This window comes from Loxodonta africana, chromosome 14, assembly GCF_030014295.1.
Source record: "Loxodonta africana isolate mLoxAfr1 chromosome 14, mLoxAfr1.hap2, whole genome shotgun sequence".
In the NCBI taxonomy this organism is placed as follows: domain Eukaryota; kingdom Metazoa; phylum Chordata; class Mammalia; order Proboscidea; family Elephantidae; genus Loxodonta; species Loxodonta africana.
In genome coordinates, this window is record NC_087355.1 from 92315537 (window position 1) to 92338576 (window position 23040).

General features: G+C 50.3%; 2 protein-coding genes across 9 annotated transcripts; one reads left to right on the forward strand and one right to left on the reverse strand.

Annotated features, from left to right (window-relative positions):
- The first annotated feature begins 2186 nt into the window (after positions 1 to 2186).
- On the forward strand, positions 2187 to 4463 carry COMMD5 (COMM domain containing 5). 2 transcript variants are annotated; one of them, XM_010602164.3, is made up of 2 exons: positions 2187 to 2288; positions 3640 to 4463. In XM_010602164.3, exon 2 carries the CDS (start codon positions 3699 to 3701, stop codon positions 4371 to 4373), a length of 675 nt encoding a protein of 224 aa, XP_010600466.1. In that variant the 5' UTR covers positions 2187 to 2288; positions 3640 to 3698; the 3' UTR covers positions 4374 to 4463. The 2 variants fall into 2 exon arrangements, with proteins under 2 accessions (XP_010600466.1, XP_010600467.1); XM_010602165.3 differs by lacking the exon at positions 2187 to 2288 and adding an exon at positions 2488 to 2601.
- On the reverse strand, positions 2552 to 21708 carry ZNF7 (zinc finger protein 7). 7 transcript variants are annotated; one of them, XM_023542083.2, is made up of 5 exons: positions 21623 to 21699; positions 19809 to 19857; positions 19302 to 19428; positions 16836 to 16952; positions 2552 to 3219 (listed from the first exon to the last, which is right to left on the reverse strand). In XM_023542083.2, exons 2-5 carry the CDS (start codon positions 19809 to 19811, stop codon positions 3185 to 3187), a joined length of 282 nt encoding a protein of 93 aa, XP_023397851.1. In that variant the 5' UTR covers positions 19812 to 19857; positions 21623 to 21699; the 3' UTR covers positions 2552 to 3184. The 7 variants fall into 7 exon arrangements, with proteins under 7 accessions (XP_023397851.1, XP_023397850.1, XP_023397849.1 ...); XM_023542082.2 differs by lacking the exon at positions 2552 to 3219 and adding exons at positions 4532 to 12991; positions 18758 to 18804 and having other exon boundaries at positions 16836 to 16949; positions 19302 to 19857; positions 21623 to 21708; XM_023542081.2 differs by lacking the exon at positions 2552 to 3219 and adding exons at positions 4532 to 12991; positions 18758 to 18804 and having other exon boundaries at positions 19302 to 19857; positions 21623 to 21708.
- Positions 21709 to 23040: the final 1332 nt, after the last annotated feature.

The following is a 23040-nucleotide window of genomic DNA, read 5'->3' on the forward strand; positions in this document are numbered from 1 at the left end:
GTGTAAAGACTCACAACCCCTTGAATGAAGGGGAGGCTGAGTCCCCTTGAGGAAAGACTCCAAGACACTGCCAAAAACTTATACTGCCTTTTGCAGCAGATTTGCTCAATGCAGTGAGTCTTCTGATTTGACTCCTGCTTCCATGGATGTTGATTGCAGATCCAAGTAAAATGAAATCCTTGACAACTTCAATCGTTTCTCTGTTTATCATGATGTTGCTTATTGGTCCAGTTGTGAAGATTTTTATTTTCTTTATGTTGAGGTATAATCCATACGGAAGGCTTTGGTCTTTGATACTCATCAGTAAGTACTTCAAGTCCTCATCACTTTTTGCAAGCAAGGTTGTTTCATCTGTATATCGCAGGTCGTTAATGAGTCTCCCTCCAAACCTGATGCCATGTTCTTCATAAAGTCCAGCTTCTTGGATTATTTGGTCAGCATACAGATTGAACAGGTATGGTGAAAGGATACAACTCTAACACACACCTTTCCTGACTTTAAGCCACGCAGTATCTCTGTGTTCTGTTTGAACAACTGCCTCCTGATCCACGTACAGATTCCTCATGAACACAATTAAGTGTTCCAGAATTCCCATTCTCCACAGCGTTATCCATAATTTTTATGATCCACATAGTCGAATGCCTTTGCATAGTCAATGAAACACAGGTAAACATCTTTCTGGTATTCTCTGCTTTTAAAACCAGTATCCATCTGACATCAGCTATGATATCCCTGGTTCCACATCCTCTTCTGAGTCCAGCCTGAATTTCTGGCATTTCCCTGTCAATATATTGCTGCAGCTGCTTTTGAATGATCTTCAGCAACATTTTACTTCCCTGTCATATTAATGATATTGTTCAATAATTTCTGCATTCAGTTGGATCACTTTTCTGAGGAATAGGCACAAATAGGGATCTCTTCCAGTCAGCTGACCAGGCAGCTGTCTTCCAAATTTCTTGGCATAGACAAGTGAGCAATTCTAGCACTGCATCTGTTTGTTGAAACATCTCAACTGGTATGCTGTCAATGCCCAAAGCCTTATTTTTTGCCAGTGCCTTCAGTGCAGCTTGGACTTCTTCCTTTAGTACCATCAGTTTCTGATCATACGTTGCCTCCTGAAATGGTTGAACGTTGACCAATTCTTTTCGCTTTAGTGATTCTGCATATTCCTTCCATCTCCTTTTGATCCTTCCTGCGTCGCTTAATATTTTCCCTGTAGAATCCTCCAGTATTGCAATTCGAGACTTGAATTTTTTTCTTCAGTTCTTTCAGCTTCAGAAATGCTGATCATGTTCTTCCCTTTTGGTTTTCTATCTCCAGGTGTTTGCACATGTCATCATACTACTTTACCAATACAAACAGGAAAAAAAGTACAGCTAACATCATAACTTTATTCACAAAGTTATGATAACTTTTTTTGTTGGTTTGTATATGCCCTTTAAGGTATTGAGGAAGTTTCCATTTATAGCTGGTTAATAGTTTTTAATCTTTGATATTCTCTTCAAAAAAAAAAAAAAAAAAACCCAAACCCATTGCGGTGGAGTTGATTCCAACTCAATTCTAACTTTGAGTTTGGCCTGGATGGATCGACTTGCTTCTAATGAATAGAAAAAGCAGAGATCACAGTGTGTTACTAGACCCCGCGGAGACCTGGGCTCGTCAGGCTTGTAAATGGCCTTTAAACTCAGCCTCCCGCTGCTGAACCAGGTCCCAGAGACCCGACCGGCCTGCCAGGGACCGGGCCCCATCGGGGATCAACACAGTGTCCGCCTCAGGACCTGAAAAAAAAACTACATCTGTTACCTTTTTCCCAAGAAAAAAGGCGTCGGGACTGGCTGCGGCATGTACCGCGCGGCCCCGGCGGTGTGTCCAGCGCTGCCGCGCGGCCTGGAGAGCGGGAGCCACCCCGGGCGCTGCGCGGGGCGCCTGCACCCTCCTGAGGGGCCAGCCCGGAAGACGCGCCGCGGGGTCGCAGTTAACGAGGACAGGGTGTGGAGCTGCACAGAGGAGAGGACAGCTCCTCAAGGCGAGGACGCGACGGAGGCCGCCCCGGGTGAGACGCTAACGCGGCGGGGCGGGGCACATCGGGGACGCGGCCTGGAGCGGGGCGGGCCTGACGCACCTCGGCTCCTCCCCTCCGGCCTCGCGGACCACCGAGGGAGGTGGTCCTCCCGGCTTCCTAGAGCGACCCGGAAGCGACTCTGGGGGCGGGTCTGGAGATCACGTACCGCTTCCGGCTGCCGTGCCAGGTAGTGTCGGGCCGTTCCGCTCCGGATCGTTGGCGCGAGGTACTATAGGCCGCGGGGGCAGGGCTCGTGGGTAGCTTGGGTGCGGCGGGGTCGTCCTCCGTGGGTGGTTCGTGGCTCTCGCAGCGCCGCGAGGGGGCGGGCGCGGACGGCGGACCGGAACATGGCCCTTCGCCGCCACATCCCGGGAGCCCTGGAGACTGATGGCTTTTCCGTCAGAGGGAGGATCGATCCAGTGCCTCGCGTCGGGGGCGGGGAAGAATGAACAGCTACGAGCGCGCGCCCGGCCCTGGAAGTGCACAGATGCTCCCAGCACCCACTTCAGGGATGCATTGCAGCGTGGTGACGCAGCATGGTGAGCAGGGCCCGCCGCGGACCCACCACGGCCGGAATCGAGCCCGGGGCTGCCTCCCCAGACCACCCGTTCCCGGACTCTGCGACCCGCAGAGGGAGCACCCGGAAGCCGCCAGCACTTTGGGTCGTTGTCAGGGGACCTCAGGGAACAGGGTCTTGGCAGCAGGACTGCCCAAAAGTCCTGGTACTAGCAAGGTGCACACCGGAGAATGGGGTGCAGTGAAGCCCTTAGGGCTTCTGTGCTTTCAGGCTCTCCCTAGTGCTCCAGCGCGCCCTGATCCCGCTGGGAAGGCCCTTGGGGGTAGGAGTTGTGCTTGGACGGTCTCTGCTCTAACACCTGGGGGACTGAGTTGGGCAGGTCCACGCTTGTGTGAGCAGATGTACGGGACTCTCACCTGTGACGAGCTGGTGATGTGCTGCCTGTCAGATACCATCACAGCCCTTTTCCTTAGATAGCTCACATACATCTGTTGTGCACGTTGCTCCTGTTAGAGTTCGTTTGTTCTCTCCTGGGGGCTGTGTCTGGTCCTCTGGTGCTGCAGCAGAACTTCTGAGTAGACAGGCCTGGGTCCCAGTCCTTGACTTCATCGCCTCATGTTTTGAGCCTCTGTTTCCTTATCTGTAAAATGAGAATGATAACCAGCTTTTGCACAACTATTACAAGAATTTCAAATGGAATAGTTAAGTGGTCCTGGCGTGGCTGGTGGTGGTGGCCATGTCCCCCGGTTGCCTCGCACTTTGTCCATTACTGTGGCCCCTATTCCTGGTCCTCGTAACTTTTCTTGCCTCCACCCCACCTCCCTTCATGCCAGCTGCTGCTATTCCTTTAGTCTCGGCCACCACTTCTTCTAGGAGGCCTTCTTTCTTCCCAGGACTATCATGGGCCCCTCTGCTACCTGCCCCCTGGCCACACCCACCACATGTGACTGTCAGCAGTGGTTCACACTGTCAGCATCCTGAAAGCAGGGACTACATCAGGTCTCACTCACTGGGGTGGCACATGGAGTCACTGGGCTTCTCCCCTTCCCCTCCCTTCTAGGCAGCAACATCTGAAGGACCTGCCGTCTGTACTGGTGGAGTGAGGAGGAAGAGGCAGTGATGTCTGCCGTGGGGGCTGCAGCCCCATACCTGAATCTTCCTGGTGATGGTCACAGTGGCCAAGTGAGTTTTCTGGGGGCCCAGCTCCCTCCTGAAGTGGCAGCAATGGCCCAGCTCCTGGGGGAGCTGGACAGGAGCACGTTCAGAAAGTTGCTGAAGCTGGTGGTCAGCAGTTTGCAGGGAGAGGACTGCCGAGAGGCTGTGCAGCGCCTCAGAGCCAGTGTGGGCCTCCCAGAGGAGCAGCTGGGCACCCTGTTCGCAGGCGTGCACACACTGCTCCGGCAGGCCCTGCGGCTGCCCTTGGCCAGCCTGAAACCCGAGGCCTTCAAGAACCAGCTCGAGGAGCTCTGCATCCCCCAGGACCTGACCGGCGACCTGGCCAGTGTGGTGTTCGGGAGCCAGCGGCCCCTCCTTGACTCTGTGGCCAGGCAGCAAGGTACCTGGCTGCCCCATGTGGCCAACTTCCGTTGGCGGGTGGGTGTGGCCATCTCCACTAGCTCCCTAGCCCGCTCCCTGCGGCCAAGCGTCCTGATGCAGCTGGAGCTTTCTGATGGGTCGGCACACCGCTTTGAAGTCTCCACGGCCAAATTCCAGGAGCTGAGGTATGGCGTGGCGCTGGTTCTGAAGGAGATGGCGGATCTGGAGAAGAAGTGTGACCGAAAACTCCAGGACTGAGCCCTTTGGGGCAGCGGTGTGGACGTGGTCCCAGAGCACAGCCCACTCATCCTGGGGTTCGCGGCAGCAGAGACCCCGGAGCGTGATGATTGTGTTGTTTTCTTTTTCACTGAAGAAGACAGCTGTGCCTGTTTCTTTTCTTTTTTTTTTTTTTGAAGTAAAGCAACTATAAAACACCTGTCCTTCTCAGTGGGCATCAGAGAGGGGAGCAGGGGCCCTCCTCGGTACTTCTAGGATGAGAGTGTGCAGAGGCCACAGACAGCTTTGTACCCTCAGCATCACTGCACTCCCTGCCGGGGCCTTGGGGTGCTGCTCTCTGCAGAGCCTAGTCCCCTTTGCTGTTGGACCATGTTCCCCCTGGCAATATCCCTGCCCTTCTGGTCTGTTTTCTGTTTGCTCTGTGTGGAGAACCCAAGTCTCATGTGAGTAAATGGGGTGTACGCGGCATGCAGGAATTTCCCAGATGACAGCAGATGTGCTTTAGAGCCCACCTTGCCTCTGTTGACAAGCTTGGCATCTTGTGAGCTCCTTGCTCCCCACAGGCTGCCTCTTGCTGCCTGCCCCCCACCCTGTGTGCACTTGGGGACCTGGGCTTTCCAGAGGAGGAGGAGGTTGTCCTCAAGTCCACTCCTGGCAACTTATGGTACATTTGAGAAAAGCTAAAACAAAGTACACACACCAACACACACAAACCTTACACAACCCCTGCCATAGACAGACCTGGAAACATTCTGACCTGTTTCTTCCTAGACTGTATACTTAATGCTGTGTGTGTCTGAGTCTGCATATCTGTGTGCATGTCCATGTGTTAACTGGGCTCTGTTCATGTAACTTTTCCTGAGTAGAGCAGTTGTGTTCAATGGCTGCAAAATGTGCCATCCAGGTGGGTGTGCTCTAATTTGCTTAACCCTTCACTTGTTCATGAACTTCTAAATGTTTCTTCAGTTGATTTTTGGTTACTAAAATTCACCCAGTGATGTTGGTACTCATATTAAAACTACTTACAGTGGGATTATGAGGTACTAGAGTGTGAACACTTTAAAGCCTTTGATTCTCTTGCTGAATTGTGACTCCACTAGGCTGGTTCTTTCATTCACCAGTAGGTGCTTCTCGAGCACCGCCTGTGCCAGGCCCTGGCAATACAGCCATGAGTATACACTGGCCATGGACATTACCTGTGTGCCTGTGAGGATGTGGCCACATAGCTCATCCTCACTGAGGGACCACAGGCAGGGACTAGTCCTCACAAGAAGGCTCCCACGTTACAGGTAGGGCAGTGAAGCTCAGCGGTAGGACTTGACAGTGTCACACAGCTAATGGGGAGCTGGTGTTTGTCCACCTGGCTTCCCTCCCCTCTTCCAGCCATTGACATTGGGCGTGGTCCTGTGTTTTGTGATGACTGGGGCTGAAGGGACCTTGTGTCTGCCCCCAAGGAAGGCTTCCCTGCTTACCCTCTTGTGTCCTGAGCAGTTACAGGTCTCAGAATGAGGTGATACATTGGAGCCAAGCCCACCAGCAGCCATGTCATCCTCCTCACAGACACTTAGGGGTGAGAGCCACTGGGATTTGGGCTGTGTGTTATGCAGTGTTATTGGTGCAGCCAGTCAGTGGGCGGGGTCGGGCTGGCATGTTCTGTATGGCCTCCTGGCCAAGTTTCTCACAATGCGCCCTGCTGCCAAGAAGCCCTGTGGACTGTGGGAGCTGGAACACCCTTTAAATCACAGGCTTGGTGGCAGTGAGGGGAGGCTGTGTCTTGGGTGTGTGAGAAACATGTAAACCCCTTCTTCAGGGACCAGGGTCATTGTCACCCACACCAAGAGTATCCTCTGGGGGCAGGACAGGGTTGTCATTTGCAAACATGACCTCAAGCCTTGCAGTAATCCTTACAGATAAAAGTTGTTTTTCCGTTTCATAGGTATACTGAGGCTCAGAGGTCACAAGCTTCAAACAGTATGTGAGAACAGGACTTTGTGGGCCCCTCTGCCTTCTGGGCCATACAGGTGGCCCCTTTGTCCTGTAAGCAGAGCCTGAGTTACTAGCCTGGTGCCTTGTATAGCTCTGCCTGTCAGGACAGCCATAGCACCACAGACAGTAAGTACACAAGTGGGCGTGGCTGCATTCCAATAAAGCTTTATTTAGGGATGCTGAAATTTCAGTTTCATGTGTTGTGAAATATTTTTATATGCCTTTTTTTCCAACCATTTAAAAACCATTCTTAGCTTTAAGTCCTTACGATAGAAACCAGGTGGCCATGGAATTTGGGCCTCCAGTGAGTTTGCTGAGCCCTGCTCCAGCTGTCCACCTCCCTCACCCCAAGCTTGGGTGGTGGCCTCCCCATGAGCCCACAGGACTTCCCTTGGGATGCAGCGTGACTGTCCATCCGGTGGGTGTCAGTCTCCACCACCAGACTACAGGGGCTGTCATTCCACCTTTGTCCCCTTGCAGGAGGGACAGACACTTGTGTCTGGAAAATCGCCCCTTTCACTTCTCTTGGCTTTACTTAGTATTAGTTCTCTGTGGGAACTCTTTGTGCCAGTGAGCTTCTACCTGGATGCTACCCCAATGCATTATAGCTTTGCTCAGCAAACACCGCTGGGGCTTTGAATAAGCTGCCATATTGGGGACTGGATCCAGGCCTACCCTCGCTTGGCTCCATTTTGTTTGTGAAGCTTTTAGAAAGCTTAACATAGTTCAGATTCAACATCACAAAGATTAATCTGAGATAACAATTTCAGATCAAAAGTGTGGGTTTATTTTCATTAATTGGTCTCCAAAATAAAAATCCAAAATGTTTAAAATCTAGTCTGAAATAAAATTCTGAAAGTGTTTAAAATGAGTTTACTGTGATGTTTATGGAACCCCAGATTAGATGTATAGCTTGACAGTAGAGCAGAGTATTTCTGTACTGCCCCTGGGCAGCCTTCTAAGAGCCCCAGCCACCACCTCTTCCATGCGGCAAACCAAGCAGTGCACGCACCTTGTGAGGCAGAGCTGTGCAGCAGTTTGCATTGAACGTGTTTGCTTGTGCATATCATTTTATGGATGAGCAGAGAGATTAAGTAGCTTGTCCAAGGCCACACTCCTTGAAAGCAACAGTACCATCTCTCAGATGCCTGTCAGCACAGCCCCTGCCACACTCATGCTGGAATCATGTGGCCTGACTTCTGCCAGACCAGAATGTAGGACTTAGATTTAATTCTATTGAATTGACCGAACTGCCTCATTCGCAGTTGATTGAGACTTGCTTCAGTTTATTGGGACATTTAGGTGAACAAGCCACTAAGAAGTGCACAGAGGAAAAGGAATTCTTCAAAGGCTGAGGGCATGAAGTTTTCATCCAAGAGCTCGCGAGGGTGAGGCAGGCTAGTGCAATGGAGAACACTGCGAAAGCAGCCAGAGGAGATACACAAATGGATGTCTGTGGTCCAATAAAACTTAGTTCATGCACACTGAAATTTGAATTTCATATAATTTTCGAATGTCACAAAATATTATTTTTCAACTATTTAAAAATGTAAAAACCATTCTTAGCCCTCAGGCCATACAAAAGCAGGCTGCAGACCAGGTTTGGCCCGCTAGCCATAGTTTGCCAGCCCCTGATCAAGGACCGTGTTACTGTTAACAAGAGAATCCAGGTGCTGAACATGAATTAAGTGTGACTCTTGCCAGCCCCTTTTTGTCCACCCTGCATTTGCTGTTACAGGAAAGAAAAAAGCACCATGCCAGGGCGGAATCTAGAATTTTCAAAACAGTCTATATCACCTTCCACCTCTTTTGGCCTGATCATGGTGACCCAGGAAGTAGGTGAGAGGAGATGACCACTTTCTGTGGACAGCCACATTCAGTGACCAGACTGCCTTACTAAGGCATGTGGACCAGGAGGAGGTGAGGGAGGGTATCAGAAATCTGGTCCTCTCCACACTCAGCAATCCCAATGCCATTGAGTACCTTGACTATTGTCCATTGTTGGGTGGCCTGCAAAACCTATTTACTGTATGGCCCTTTAAAGACAAAGTTTGCCCAGCTGTCCTAGATAAAAAGGTAATGACCGATTGGTTGAGTATGTTACTTGCTTCACAGTAGCCTACACTACCAAGGTGGGGGGTTCACAGCTTACAAAACTGCCTGTTCCTCACGTACCTGACCCTTCTGGACAAAAGGTCTGAGTGTGAGTTGGGGAAGGCAGGAGGAAAGGTGATGTAACAGCTAACTGAAATGGGGCACACTAATTCTTGGCTGAACGACAATCCTGGCACCTGGGGAGGGAACACTTTAGATCCCTGAAGGTGCAGTTGGGGGGAGAGCGACAGCCGACAGCCAACGCTCTAGATCTAGCACTGCACCCAGTCAATATAGGCATGCCATCAATCAAACCAATCACACAGTGTACCCAGGTTGAGCAGCAGTGGCTGGCAATTAACCTGGTTTAGCATCTCCATCCATGTGCTGTAAGGACAGAACTCACGTGGACAAGAGTGGTTCTGAACTATTCCGACAGCACTTGAACTTCTCTAGTACATGTGCAAACGCGGGCAAGCACAATCTTGCTTCAAATCTGATATGAACATACACACCTCTGATGCCCAAACTGCCCTAGGTTATGCCATCCATGCCAATCGAAGCTGCAATTTGACGGTGACAGTGCCCAGTGTGAGTGACCGACCTGTGTCCCCTTAGGTTACATGTTTGTATGTGGGGGGATGGGCCACAAAGTCTCTCTCCATTAGGGATGGGAGAACTTTTCAAACAATTATTACACCTGTGATTATTGGTACTAGGAGCCCTAGTGGCACAATGGTTAAGCACTCGACTGCTAACCAAAAGGTTGGCAGTTTGAACCCATCAATGGCTCCATGGGAGAAAACACCTGGTGGTCTGCTCCCATAAAGATATTTAAAAAGAAACACTCATCGCAGTTGAGTTGATTCCAACCCGTAACAACCCTTTAGGACAGAGTAGAACTGCCCAATAGGGTTTCCAAGGAGTGACTGGTGAATTTGAACTGCCAACCTTTTGGTTAACAGCCATAGCTCTTATCCACTGTGCCACGGGTTCCACCATAAAGAAAACCCTATGGGAAGTTCTACACATAGATAGGGTTGCTATGTGCCAGAGCCAACTCGATGGCAATTATTGGCAATGAGTGCAAAGATCTCGTGCGAGTCATTGTGTAGAATAGACTGGCCTTGGGCCACATCCTGGCTGTCTGAAATAAGACCTACTAGTCCCCTGGACTTGTTCATAGTTGGGAAGCCCACGACCCAGGGGTAGGATTCAGGTCAGTCCTGGAGGTGTCAGACAAATGGATTTGGTCCCAGCGCCTCAGATTAGGTTAACATGAGTGGCCAGTGGAGGGGAGACTCATGTGAAAATTCAAATTCATCCAAGATTGTACCAGGTTGAGGGGCAGGCTGCTGGGAGAGGCGCTGCGCCATGGGTCCAAACTCACCTGCACGTTCTTGCCATATGGTCTTACCGTTATTTGCCTCAAGTTTGTGTTGACAGCAAGCAACCTCAAGGGATGAGGTAATGTCTCCAGAGGACAGAGCAGCTTGCTTACCATTCATTATAAAAGCTGCAAGTTCCTGAGCTTAATGGTCCCTGCTGTGACACCCACACTGTGTGCACAGAACCATGGGACTCAGTGGGTGCTGTGGGAATGGATGTCACATTAACACCTGACTACAGCTTCTGCTGTGAAGAATCTGGTATCCTTTGCCACATCCATTAACTTGATAGCATGTAGAAGGGTAAAATCTCAGACCCTTCAGTTCTCGACAGTTGTTTTAAGGCAGGTTTTGAGGTCATTTGTTATGCAGCAATAAACACATGTCCTAAGCTCTGGCTGGCATCTTCTGTAAAGTGGAGAGCTGGGCCAATGCGAGACAGGTCATCTAGCCCACGTGGTTGGTGTCGACAAGGTGAAGCATGGCTGGGAATGCTGGTTTAAGAAGTCTTGGCTCTGGGATTGTTGGCCAAGTAGGGTAAGAGAATTTAACCAGTGCTTATTTTCTGCCAGGCACAGTGAAAGGTGTTCTTGTGCATTGTTTAATCCTTTTAACTACCCTCTAATGCTGCATATTTTCAGATAAGGAAATAGACTCTGAATTTCAGGGAGGGCAGGTGATGTCTCAGGATCAAACAGTAAATCCATGGTCCCCAGGTGTGACTCCAAAAACCCCTGTCATGACACCAGGGCTGTTTTTGGAGTGCTGGCACAAAATCTGTGCTCTGTGAATGATACCCACAAAAGTAATGGGTACTTTGCCAGCCCAGCCCTGCCTCTGAAGAGGAAGGGGCTGGATCCCTGGGTTGCTCCAATGTGTGGGGAGTTTTAAAGAAAAGGAGTCAAGTGAAGAAGTTAGGAGAAAGGAAGCCTAGGTAGTGTTCTTCTGGACTTTATCTCATGAGAGCTAATCAATTTCTTTATTGCTTAAACCACTTTTGAGTAACTGATCCTAAAAGGAAAACATTTAGAGTAACTTTTTTCACCTACTCAGTTTGGCAGAGCTCAAATGGTGTTTTGTACACAGCTTTCCCATACTCAGGGACCTGGAATCGTCTATGAACTCGAAACTCTACAGATGTGCACCTTGAATGTGAGGGACACAGGCTTTATTGAATTAAATAAGATCAGACATACCAGCAAATAACATACATTTTGTACGAATTTGGATGTTCTCTTTCTTGAGAACAATTAAATCTTTCTCAACATTCTAAATTGTTGACAGTATAAATAACCCATATGAAGTGACTTAAGGCTGTAGGTTTATTCACATTATAAATGTAAATGGTCTACCCCATATGACTTTTCTGATGGTGAGTGAGTCTTGAGCTGCGATTAAAAGCTTTCCCACACTCATTACACTTATAAGGTTTCTCTCCAGTGTGAATTCTCTGGTGTATAATTAGGTGTGAGCGCCACCTGAATATTTTCTCACATTCATTACATTTATGTAGTTTCTTTATAGTATTAACTTTTTTACGGCTCACAAAGGTTGAACCTTCCAGGGCATTCCCATATTCATAATACCACTGGGCTCTTGTGTGAATTCTCTGGTGTTCAATAAGATATGAACTGCGACTAAATGCCTTCCCACATTCACTACATTCATATGGCTTCACTCCAGCATGAATTATCTGGTGCTGGAAAAGGGTTGAATTTTGACTGAAGGCTTTCCCACATTCATTACACTTGTAGGGCCTCTCTCCGGTGTGAATCCTTTGATGAATCGTAAGTTGTGTGCTCATACTGAAGGCTTTTCCACATTCGAGGCATTCATAGGGTTTCTCTCCCTTATGGATTCTCTGGTGGTAAATAAGGCTTGAGCTCTGACTAAAGGCTTTGCCACAGTCATGACATGCATAAGGTTTCTCGCCGGTGTGAATTCTCTGATGCTGAATAAGATGTGAGCCCTGGACAAAGCCCTTCCCACATTCATCGCACTTAAATGGCTTTTCTCCAGTGTGAGTTCGCTGATGGCGAATAAGCCGTGAGCTACAACCAAAGGCTTTTGTACATTTGTTACATTTATAAGGTTTCTCTCCAGTATGGATTAACTGATGCTGACTAAGGCGAGAGATCCACCTAAAAGCTTTCCCACATTCATCACATTTAAATGGTTTCTCTACAGTGTGAACTCTTTGATGTGAAGTAAGGCTTGGATTATCCAAGGTTCTCGAGATTTGAGATTTCTCCCCAGTGTGCATTCTCTGATGCTGAGCTAGAGTTGAGCTCTGGCTGAAGGCCTTCCCACATTCCTTACACATGTAGGGCCTCTCTCCAGTATGAGTCCTCTGATGTCTGATCAGCTGGGACTGCTGACTGAAGGCTTTCCCACATTCATGACAACCATAGGGCCTCTCTCCTGTGTGAATTCTCTGATGGTGGATGAGGCTTGAGCTCTGACCAAAGGCTTTTCCACACTCCTCACACCTGTAGGGTTTCTCTCCAGTGTGAACTCTCTGATGCTGAATAAGTTTGGAGCTCAGGCGGAAGGCTTTTCCACACTCAGTGCACTTAAATGGTTTCTCTCCAGTGTGGATTCTCTGATGCTGATTAAGCTGTGAACACAACCTGAAGACTTTTCCACATTCCTCACATTCATACTGTTTCTCTCCTTGGCAATTATTTTGATGTTTCCCCTGTAAGCAATGAGATAATTTTTTTTGGCATTCCTGACATCTGTTAAGTTTCTTTTGCTTGTTAACTTCCCAGCGTACAGGAATGTCTGAAATGGATCTGAAACTTCTGCCACACCCATCACATCTCTCTACTATCTCTTCAGCAGTATCTCTCTGATTCTCATTAAGTTTACAGTCCAGGCTGCCACTGTTCCCCACCTCATTACATTCCTGGGACTTCTGGGTGAAGGTCTTCTTGAGCGTCACGGTCCCTTTATTTAAACAGTTTTTCTGGAAGAGGGAGTTCATCACCGTCAGCCTAGGAGGTCTGCTCTGACTATTCTCTAGCCAGACCTCAGAATCTGAAGAGTCTGCAAAGCCAGGACTTGGAGGAATATCCTGTGGGGGGATTTTGATCCTCATTCCATTTAATTCTGATTTCAGAATATCCATTTCCTCACAAGCCTGCTCATTATCAGTCCTAATAGTAGACTCTGTAATAAAATAAAAATGCTCTTTAGCCCCTGTGCTCAAAGCAGGAAAGATAGTTTGTCACTGGGGGAACTGAGTCCCGAGCCTCGAGTACAGTGATGCCCCCAGTGAAAGCATTATGAGGGGTCAGAACCTTGGACAGTTCTCAAAATGTGCTTTCATTCACAGTTTTGACTTTATTCATCTCCCCACTCAACAATGACTGCAAGCTCATTATGTACTAGGCAGAGTGCTAAGAGCTGCACATCTCAAGAGTAAAATCAGCAGACGGGTTCATCCTATAGGGAACAGGTAGGAGGAAAAATTCATAAAGAAGGCAAAGTCATAAGAAAGTAAGCCTGAGAAGGATACAGAGTTTCCCAAAAGGAAGGACTAGGCTAAGAAAGTGAGAGACTCCAAATGCCCAAGGCAGTGACATATGTCAGAGGGAGCGGGAGAGTGAGGGGAAAGAAAGGAGTTTCAGAACTATGAACGGAGTAAATGGGTAGGTAATGTGAGTCCAAATGAACACTGGGCACAACCCACTCTGAACAGCCCCAACCACAGCTGTTTACCAAAGTGGGGTTCTCTGAGCAGGACCCCAGACCTAAACCCTCTGCTCTCTCTCTAGCTACTCCTAAGACCTACTCCCACCCAGCTTGTACCTACCCACAGCCCTTGCTAGCCTGCACCTCAGCTTCCAGGTGGACTCACCTACCTCCAGCCCACACTGACTTCTTCCGCCTTCTGGAACCCTTCCTTTGCTAATGTCAGACATCTCCGTGCAGCCCGTATGCATAACCACCAGTTCCCACATGAACATTCCAGCCTGTTTCTGCTCCCATGTATAAGGAGATTGTAGCTCAGAGAGGTTAAGCAACTTGCCCAAGGTCACACAGCTAATGAGAAAATAAGGACTGGAACCCAGGCTAGTCTAGCCCTCAAACCCACACTTTTCCAGCCTTGCTGTGTAGCAGGGATGCACCAGGTGCCACTGGACACAGCAAGCACGCACCAGACCTTGTCTTCCCATTTCTCCTTTCCCACACAATCACACAACCTCAGCAAACCTGTTCGTTGCATGAATGGTAAACACTACATGGTGGCTGCTCAATCCCCACTCCAGTGCCCTTCTCCCTGGCATCCTCTGCGGTAGAGGTGAGAGAGCAGAATTCTGAGACTCCCTTGAAGCTGGGCGTGAACATGAGACAGGCACTGATTCCCTTCTGCTGGGCATGTGGCAGCCATGCCTCTCCAATCACAAGGATGGAAATCACACACCAGGGAGGGCAGAAAAGACACAGGGGAGGTCAGAGGCCCTGCCGAGCCCGTGCCAGCCCAGGACCCCCTGCTGCCACATGTTTAAGCTGCTTGCAGCCAAGAGCACTGCTGACTGAGGACCAGGAAGCCACCAACCCATTCCAGCTACTCTGGAATCACCCCCCTTGGTTCCCTGTTACTGTCTGCAAGCAGCCTGCGTTGCATGTACAAACTCTCACCTCTAAGGAAACATGGTGAAACCGGACCTGCTCTCCTTCCCTGACAAGCCCTCACCACTGTCCCAGCACCACCACTTCCAAGGCCTTGGCTCCCCGGACACTGAACTGGTCAGTCCTGTTTTGACACTCGTCTGCCTTGCATGCACATCCTCACACCCCTTCAGCCCAGAACGGGCCTGCATGATGTACAGCCGTTTCTTCCTGTCCTGACTAATCAGTGACCACCCATAGCCCTGCCTGGTGCCCCAACATGGTGGCACTTTAGGGACCTGTGATGTGAGCCCAAGGTCTTCACCCCTCCCCTGGGGCATGAAAGCCCTTCTCCAGAGAGCATGAGGTAACCTCTAAGATGCACCCACAGGCTAAAAAAGTAAAAAACCTCACTGTGGAAGTGGTGTTTCTTCTGAAACAGCCATCAAGCAGAGGCAGAGCACAGGCCAGACTGTTGGCCCACCAGCTGCTCCCTTACACGAGCATCCACTAGGGACCATGATGTGGACAAGGGGCTGCAGACCTACCGGCAGAGCCCCCACACTCTGGGCCTCATGTGCAGGTACTGGCAGCCCAGCCATTCCAAGTGGCCTGCCTGGGCGGTGACATTTCTTCTCAGCATGTTCCAGGGTTACGTTAGGGTATATTTTCCTCTAAGACGTCTCACTCCTGCCCTGAGCTTCCACCTGCAGGAGTGAGCTCTGGCCAGCAATGGCAACTCTGGGCCTGGGATGCAGTAATACTTTTGTTGTCATTTTATCACCATGACAACCATGCATTGCGTAAAAACCCCTGAACTAGCGAACACACAAGACAGTCCCTGATGGAGTAGGAGAAAAGTGGGACTCAGAACTCAAATTCTGGTAAAAAGACCAGACTTAATGGTCTGACTGAGACTGGAGGGACCCCAGAGGACATGGCCCCTGGACTCTCTGTTAGCCCAAAACTAAAACCATTCCCAAAGCCAACTCTTCAGACAAAGATTAGACTGGACTAGAAGACATAAAATGATACTAGAGAGGAGTGTGCTTCTTAGCTCAAGTAGACACATGAGACTATGTGGGCAGCTCCTGTCCAGAGGTAATACAAGAAAGCAGAGAGGGACAGGAGCTGGCTGAATGGACACCAGTAGGGTGGAGAGGAGTGTGCTGTCACATCATAGGGAGAGCAACTAGGATCATATAACAATGTGTATATAAGTTTTTTTAATGACAAACTGACTTGAATTGTAAACTTTCACTTAAAGCACAATTAAAAAAAAAAAAACCTGAACTACACAGATTTGCCAACTATAGCTGGCTTCTCTGCCTCGTGCCCTCTTTAAAATCATCCCCAACCTTGACAATACTGAATGGGAGCTGGGTTTCAACTGGGTCACCGTACGCTTCACCTCCTTTTCAGGGAGGACAAGAGTCTGAACAGGACAGTGCAGCGGCAGACAGGCCCAGCCAATGGTCAGGGGCTGTGTGGGGTGGCGCTCCTGACCCTCTTTCCTAGACACCAGACCCAGCCTCGGGGGCCAACAGCAATGCCACAGTACACTCTGGGGTGCACATGACTAGGTCCCACAGTGACCATGGAGTGACAACACACCACAGGGTGTGCACGACAAGACCCTGGGCATTCAGGTGAGCCTGCTTTAAGAACACTCCCTCAGTGCCCCTCCAGGCTGCCTGGGAACGTATTACATACTTTCCACCATTCTGGGCAGTCCTCTTGCAGCCATGCCATCTACAGCAGAGACCACGCGGACAGGGTGGCAGTGGGGAAGGGATTTCCTGCTGGTATGTACAACCCACCGCCCTGTCATCTCAGTGCCAAACTGGCAACATGCATCTGCAAAGGAGGCTCAGAGGCATCGCCCTGACAGCCTGGGTGAGTGAGCATTGTGCCCTGGAGGCTGACCACAGAGGCCAGGTTACTGGCAGAGACCGGGTCACCTGGGGCCAGAGAAGTCCTGGAAGGGGCTGCTAAGGGGGTAGGGAGAGCTGTCTTAAGGACAACGTTTACTATGGAGAGGCTACTACGGGCTAAGTTTAAAGGCAAGAACGGTTTGCTTGGCACATTTGTACCTTTGCTCTAGCAACAGCATTAGTAAACGAGAAACTGAATAAAACATGATGTTAAAACTAAACACTATTTTTGCCACAACACACGGGTGTTTTGTATCCGTGCTTTCCTGTGAATCATAGCCACTCCTGAGGAAGTCCCCTCCCGCCCCGGCCTGGGCTATTTCCACCCTGATGGTAGTCCCAGGTGTTCTAGCAGAGGGCCCATGGGTGGCCAGGATCAGCCTCAGGGCTGGCCTCGGCCCACACCCTGCACAGCCTCTCTAAGGCAAGTTTCTGAGCCCCTCCTGCCCAGACCCAAGCCGCACCTGTCTGGGAGGTCCTTGGTGTCTCTCTGCCCTCCGATCCCTGCAGGTCCAGCACCCATGGCTCCTGCCCCTGCTCCAGACGGGATATAAGCTCAGGCTTGAAGACCAGGACTCCTGCTGTGGGGTGAGCAGAGAAGCTTACTGGTTGGGGGGCCGAGCACAGCAGGGCCCCTGCTGGCTTGTAGGGGTAGAGGAGTGTGAGCCAGAAACAGACCCTCTGAGGGGGCAGAGTGGAGAGGATCTGGGCACAGGGGTACACAGGACACTCCTGAGGCCAGACAGTGAGGGATACCCACACGCCCAGCCCAGGCCCCATCTGCAGCAGGCTCATTGTCTCCATTAGGCCCTGTCACCGAAGAGCCTGCAAAGAGCGGGTGAGCCCCACCCTTGGGACATCAGAGGAGAGATGTGGGCATGTTGCCAGAGCTTTCCTTGGCAGGACGGAACCATCCCCTCAGTGCAGGGAGCCAGACAGTCTCAGAGGTGGGGCAGCTACAAACATAACAACCCACAAAACAAACCAACGAAGCAGCCCTTAAATCAAAGGGCACTAGTATGGTCTGTGCTTCGCTGGCCCCGTCCCACCTTGCTTCCCTCTCCAAAACAAGGGTGCTGGCCACTGTAGGCTCCCACCAGCACCTGCCCCACCCCATCACTGCCAGGTGGCACAAGGATGGGCATCCCAGCCAGGAGAGGTTGGCCAAGGCCTCGGTGTGGAGGCTTCTCCCAGTTTCCTGCTGTGGATGAAGAGGGGCAGGCAACAGGCCCCAAAGGTCTGCACTCAACAACCCTGACCTATCTGATGTGCTCTGAACATCACACACAACTGAAAACACACACACACTTTTTAAGGACACAAGGAGTGCTTACAGGAAAAATCCCTGTCTTAGGCTGTAAACAGAGCCTCAGTACAGTTCCAAAGGAATGGCATCACAGACATATGGCCCACCAAAAGGCAATTAAAATCAGAAATTAAAAAGGAAAGGAACTTAAAAGCTATCATGTATTTGGGAAGTAAATAACAAATTACTAAGTGGCAATGTAGTTACTGTCAGGCAAAATTTGCAGGACACAGCGAAAAAAAAAAAAAAAAAACAGTTGCTGTGGAATCGAGGCCGACTCAGGGTAACCCCGTGTGTCAGAGCACAGCTGTGCTCCACAGGGTTTCAATGGCGGAGTTTTTGGAAGGTTTCCAGGACTTTCTTCTGCAACACCTCTGGGTGGGTTCAAGCTGCCAACCTTTCCGGGACCTGAGTACTTAACTGTTTGTGCCACCAAGGGGCCCAGTCCCAGCTAAAGCAATACCTAAAGACGGAACTTTATGTTTTTTATAAAGCCTGGTGGCACGAAGTGTTAAGCTCCTGGCTGTTCAAAAGTTGGTGGTTTGACCCCAACCAGAAACTGTGGAGAAAGACCTAGCAATCCTGGTTCTGTAAAGAATACAGCCAAGCAAGCCCTATGGGGCAGTTCTACCCTGTCAAATGGGTTGCCATGAGTCGGAATCGACTTGACTGCACCTAACTACTAGAAATAAAAATGCAAAAAAACACAAATGAGCTAAACACCAAACTCGAGAAGTTGGGAACAAAACACAGCAAACCCACAGAAATGGTAAGGTATGAAACAATAAAGGTATGGTAGGATTCAATGAAATAAAGAACGAAAACACAATTAAAAAAAAAAGATTCGCCAAAAAAAAAAACTAGTTCTTTAAATAAGGTTAATAAGATAATCTTGTGCCAAAACCAATCAAGGTCAACATAGTGAAACAAACCCACTGCTTTCGAGTCAATTCCGACTCATAGCAACACTACAGGACAGAGTAGAACTGCCCTATGGGGTTTCCAAGGCTATGAATCTTCACGGAAGCAGACTGCCACATCTTTCTCCCTCAGAGCTGCTGGTGGGTTTGAACTACTGACCTTTCAGTTAGCAGCCAAGCGTGTTAACCACTGCACCATCAGGGCTCCTTAATATAGTGAACACATGCCAAAAAAGGGAAATGAGAAACAGCTACAAACACAACAGATTAAAAATAAGAAAAATTATGAATGCACTACTAAAATACTTGAAAAACTAAATGAAATGACCAATTGCAATAAAAACTAGAAATGACAAAATTACTACAGGCAAAATTAAAAAGCCCAAACGGCCCTTTAAGATTTAAAAAAATTGAAACGCTAGTCCAAGACCTTCCTTCCCCAAAAGCCCAGACCCAGACAGTTTTACAAGTGAGTTCTACCAAAAAACTTTAAAGTGCAAGTATTTCCATCCACATAAACTTTTCTAGCTCCCGGCCCATTGCTCCTGCCCTACAAGTTGGCCACACAGAACCGCAAGGACTCACACACCCAAGGCCCATTAGCCCAATGGCCTGAGTACAAGGCCTCTGTACCCCAGCAGGCCAGGGCGGGGCAGGGGGGCAGGGGCTGACGACCCTATGGAGGCCCCGACGCACAGCCTCACCGAGTCCAGCCACACTGCTGTGGTTCTCCAGCATCACCTCCCTGTAGAGCGCTCTCTGGCCCGGGTCCAGACACTGCCACTCCTCCCGTGAGAAGTGTACAGCCACGTCACCAAATGTCACCGTTTCCTGAAAACACACACACAGTGCCCCAGGAAGGCCTGGGTGCCACCCCACCCTGGCACCGCCTCATGGCCTGTCTCTGGCAGGGGCACCATGGGGTTGGGCAGGTGGTCATCAAGGCCCCTGTGGCTCTAAAACCCAGGGGGAGGGGCAGCCTGACAGAACCATAAGGACCCAGACCACAGCAATGGCACACACCCTCTCCCCTCTGAGCCTCAGTCGGGCCCAGGTCTGGGCAGCAGTTTGTCTATCTTGGGGGTGGGAACAAAAGGGGCATGCCTAGGTGAGGGTCAAGCAGGGACTGGGCCCAGGGCCCAGCAGCGAAGATGGAGGTTGAGGCCCTCATGGGGCAAACGAGGGCATGGAGCTGTCGTCGGGCTTCCTACCATGAGGCTTGTGGGTGGTGGGCATCCACACGTCCTGGCCAAGAGAGTCCTGTGGGCAGTTGTGAAGGGGAAAAAAGGTCAGGGGATTGCAGACCCCCCCAACTTCCAAACTAACCAAGGGGGTCTGTGTTCTCCGTTCCTTCACGTCACACCCCGGTTGTTATCTGGCAGGAATGGGGCTGGGCCATGGGAGTCAAGAGAGCATGTGCCCTCCAAGCATCCCCCTGAAGGCTCTGTTCATTCTCATTTGTGTGTGTGAGAGAACCACTCCACAAACATGAAATGAGCACTTCCACAGCCACTCAGCTGAACCAGGCTAGTATGGCAGCAAACACACGGACAAGGACCCGTGGCCTGTGGGAGAAAAGAACTGAATGATCACGACCAGGACACGGCTAAAATACTGGGAACCCTGAAAGCATTTATAGTAGGAAATGCTGATTTATTCTAATGGGTCACTTCCCTGAAGAAGAGACCTATCAGGTGAGCCAGAGTTAACCAGGCCAAGAAGGTGGAGGTGAGAAGGGCACTTGGGGCAGCAGGAACAGCAGGGACAGCATGTGCAAAGGGTCTGAGGCAGGAAGTGTGACTCTCATACCTACAAGATGTTTTCTCCTATTCAAAATGGGTGATTGAAAGCTTGACATAAATAACACCATAATGATGCTCTAAGCGGTCTCTAAGCAGTTTATTTTTTCAGTGCATCAGCTGCACTGGTCTCTTTCCAAAGGGTTGCGGAGCCCTCTCGGCTCCTGTGGCCTCGGTCTCTCTCGTTGTCTTTGTTCTTTTGAGAAATGGCCTTCAGCCTGCAGGACGGCAGCTAGGAAAGCTGCCTGGTACTTTTGATCTGCAACTTTCTCTCTGGCTCCTTGTCTCAGTCAGAGTGGACTTGGCAGGCCACTTCCACTAGAAGGGAAATTCTTATGTACGTTTTTTTCAGCGTGTTACAAACATACAGATTAGCATCCAGATGTCCAAAATGCATACTTTTAGCTTAATAGTTTCTTACAGCTGTTTTGCAATGTATCTGACCATCTGTGGACTAGTGCTTAAAAACATTAGGTAATCCTTGCCGAAACGATATATAAGCTCTGACGTAAAAACTGCTTCTGGGGGACTCCGTAACCGACACAGCCTGCGTTGCTGTGGGCGGGGGAGGGGCAGAGGGCCTCGGTTGGTAACACCTTCTAATAAACTTTCTCTCTTTCTGACTTTGAAGTACGTTTCATTGGCTCCACTGCTCCAGGGCACGGACCCCAATCGGATAACGAAGGAACGGCGCTGTATGGCGCCAAGGAGGCTGGATCACAGGCACCAAGAGGAAGCAGGGAGTGACACCCAAGACGCCGCCCTTTTTGTCACTGCCTCTAACTCCGGGCCGAGGGACAGTGAGGGGAAAAGCGAAGACCCTAGAAGGGGGTGCTCTGCAGGAGGTGAGGCAGGGGCCCTCCTGAAATCGAAGGAGACCTGAGAGAAGGCCGTGCTAGCGCTCGCCTTGCTCAGGCCCCAGTGGAGCAGCGGGACTCCCCCAAAGACTCCCACCCCAGCCGACTCTGGCTAAGGCGGTCGCTGTTCGAGCACATCCCCCACCAGGCGTCCACAGCCTCTCCAGGCCGCCCGCCGACCCGCGCTTCCCCGGGGAAGGCCGAGAGGGACCGGGGTGAGCCTGAGGGAAGCCCGGAGCCGGAAAGCCCGTGCGCCCGGCCTGAAGAACCGGAGGCGGAAGGACACGGGGCCCGGCGGCTGCTCAGCCAGAAGACGGAAAGCATGCGGGCCGCTCCCACCCGGCCGCCTCGCCCGCCGCGCAGACTCACCCTCCCAGAGGACCGCCCGAGTTTCGCCCGCGCGATGACACCGGAAACGGGCCTTGGGCGCCCGCGCCCGGCCTCCCCTGAGGACTTCCGGCCTCTCTAGGCGTCCCGGAGGCTCGGCCATCTCTGTGGTTCCCAGCCCCGCCACCCCGAAACCGAGGGAGGGGCGGGGCCAGAGCTGGGGTGGGCGGGCCCAGAGCTGGGCGTGGCCTCGGGACGTGGGGACTGGGCTGGCGTCCGGAAGAAGCGGACGGCGGGGCCCCACTTTGAATCTGGTACCCCGACAGAGTCCGTCAGTTTTTCCAAACCAGAAAGTACTCGTGGGCGCGCACCAGGACCGGGATTGTGGAGACCACCACCCTCCCTCCCCAAACTCAGATACTGATCCGGCGACAGAGGGCTCACGGGAGGGAGGAGAGCTCAGGGGCGAGGTAGGAGCAGGTGTTAGGGAAGAAATAAGTTTCAGTGAAAAGCCTTAAATGTGCATCTTTGTGTATATGTGCGAGTGTTTCTGTAGGAGAGGTTTCTAGTGAAACTGCTAGGTCTGAGGACGTGTACTAGTAAAAAGGATGTACCAGTGTGCACTTAGTGCTGCATGAGTGTCCCAGGCTTTGCCGGGGTTTGAAGTTATTGATCTTTGCAAAACTGAGAGTCTGAACATTTCATTCGTGGTTTCATTTCAGTTTCCACTCACGCTAGCGTGGTTGAGTATCTCTTCACATCCTTTTAACCGTGTGTAATTTTGTCGTCTTCTCAAGTTTTAGACAAAGTTCAGCATTTTACACAAAGAATACGCTCAGCATTTCTCAAGCTGAAGGAACTGAAGAAAAACTCCAAGCCTCGAGTTGCAATACTGATGCATTCTACGGGGAAACTATTCAAAGACACAGGAAGCATCAAAACAAAATGGAAGGAATACACAGAGTCACAGCATCAAAAATAATTGGTCAGTGTTGAACCATTTCAGGAGGTAACATATGATCAGGAACCGATGGTACTGAAGGAAGAAGTCCAAGCTGCACTGAAGGCATTGGCGAAAAACAAGGCTCCAAGAACTGACAGAATACCAACTGAGATGTTTCAGCAAATGGATGTGGCACTGGAAGTGCTCACTCGTCTATGCGAAGAAATTTGGAAGACAGCTACCTGGCCAATCGACTAGAAGAGATCCATATATATGCCTGTTGCCATGAACAGTGATCCCACTGAATGCAGAAATTATCAAACAATATCATTAGTATCACACACACAAGTAAAATTTTGCTGAATATCATTCAAAAGTGGCTGCAGCAGTATATTGACAGGGAACTGCCAGGAATTCAACCCAGATTCAGAAGAGAATGTGGAACCAGGAATATCATTGCTGATGTCAGATGGATCCTGGCTGAAAGCGGAGAGTACCAAAAGGATGTTTGCCTGTG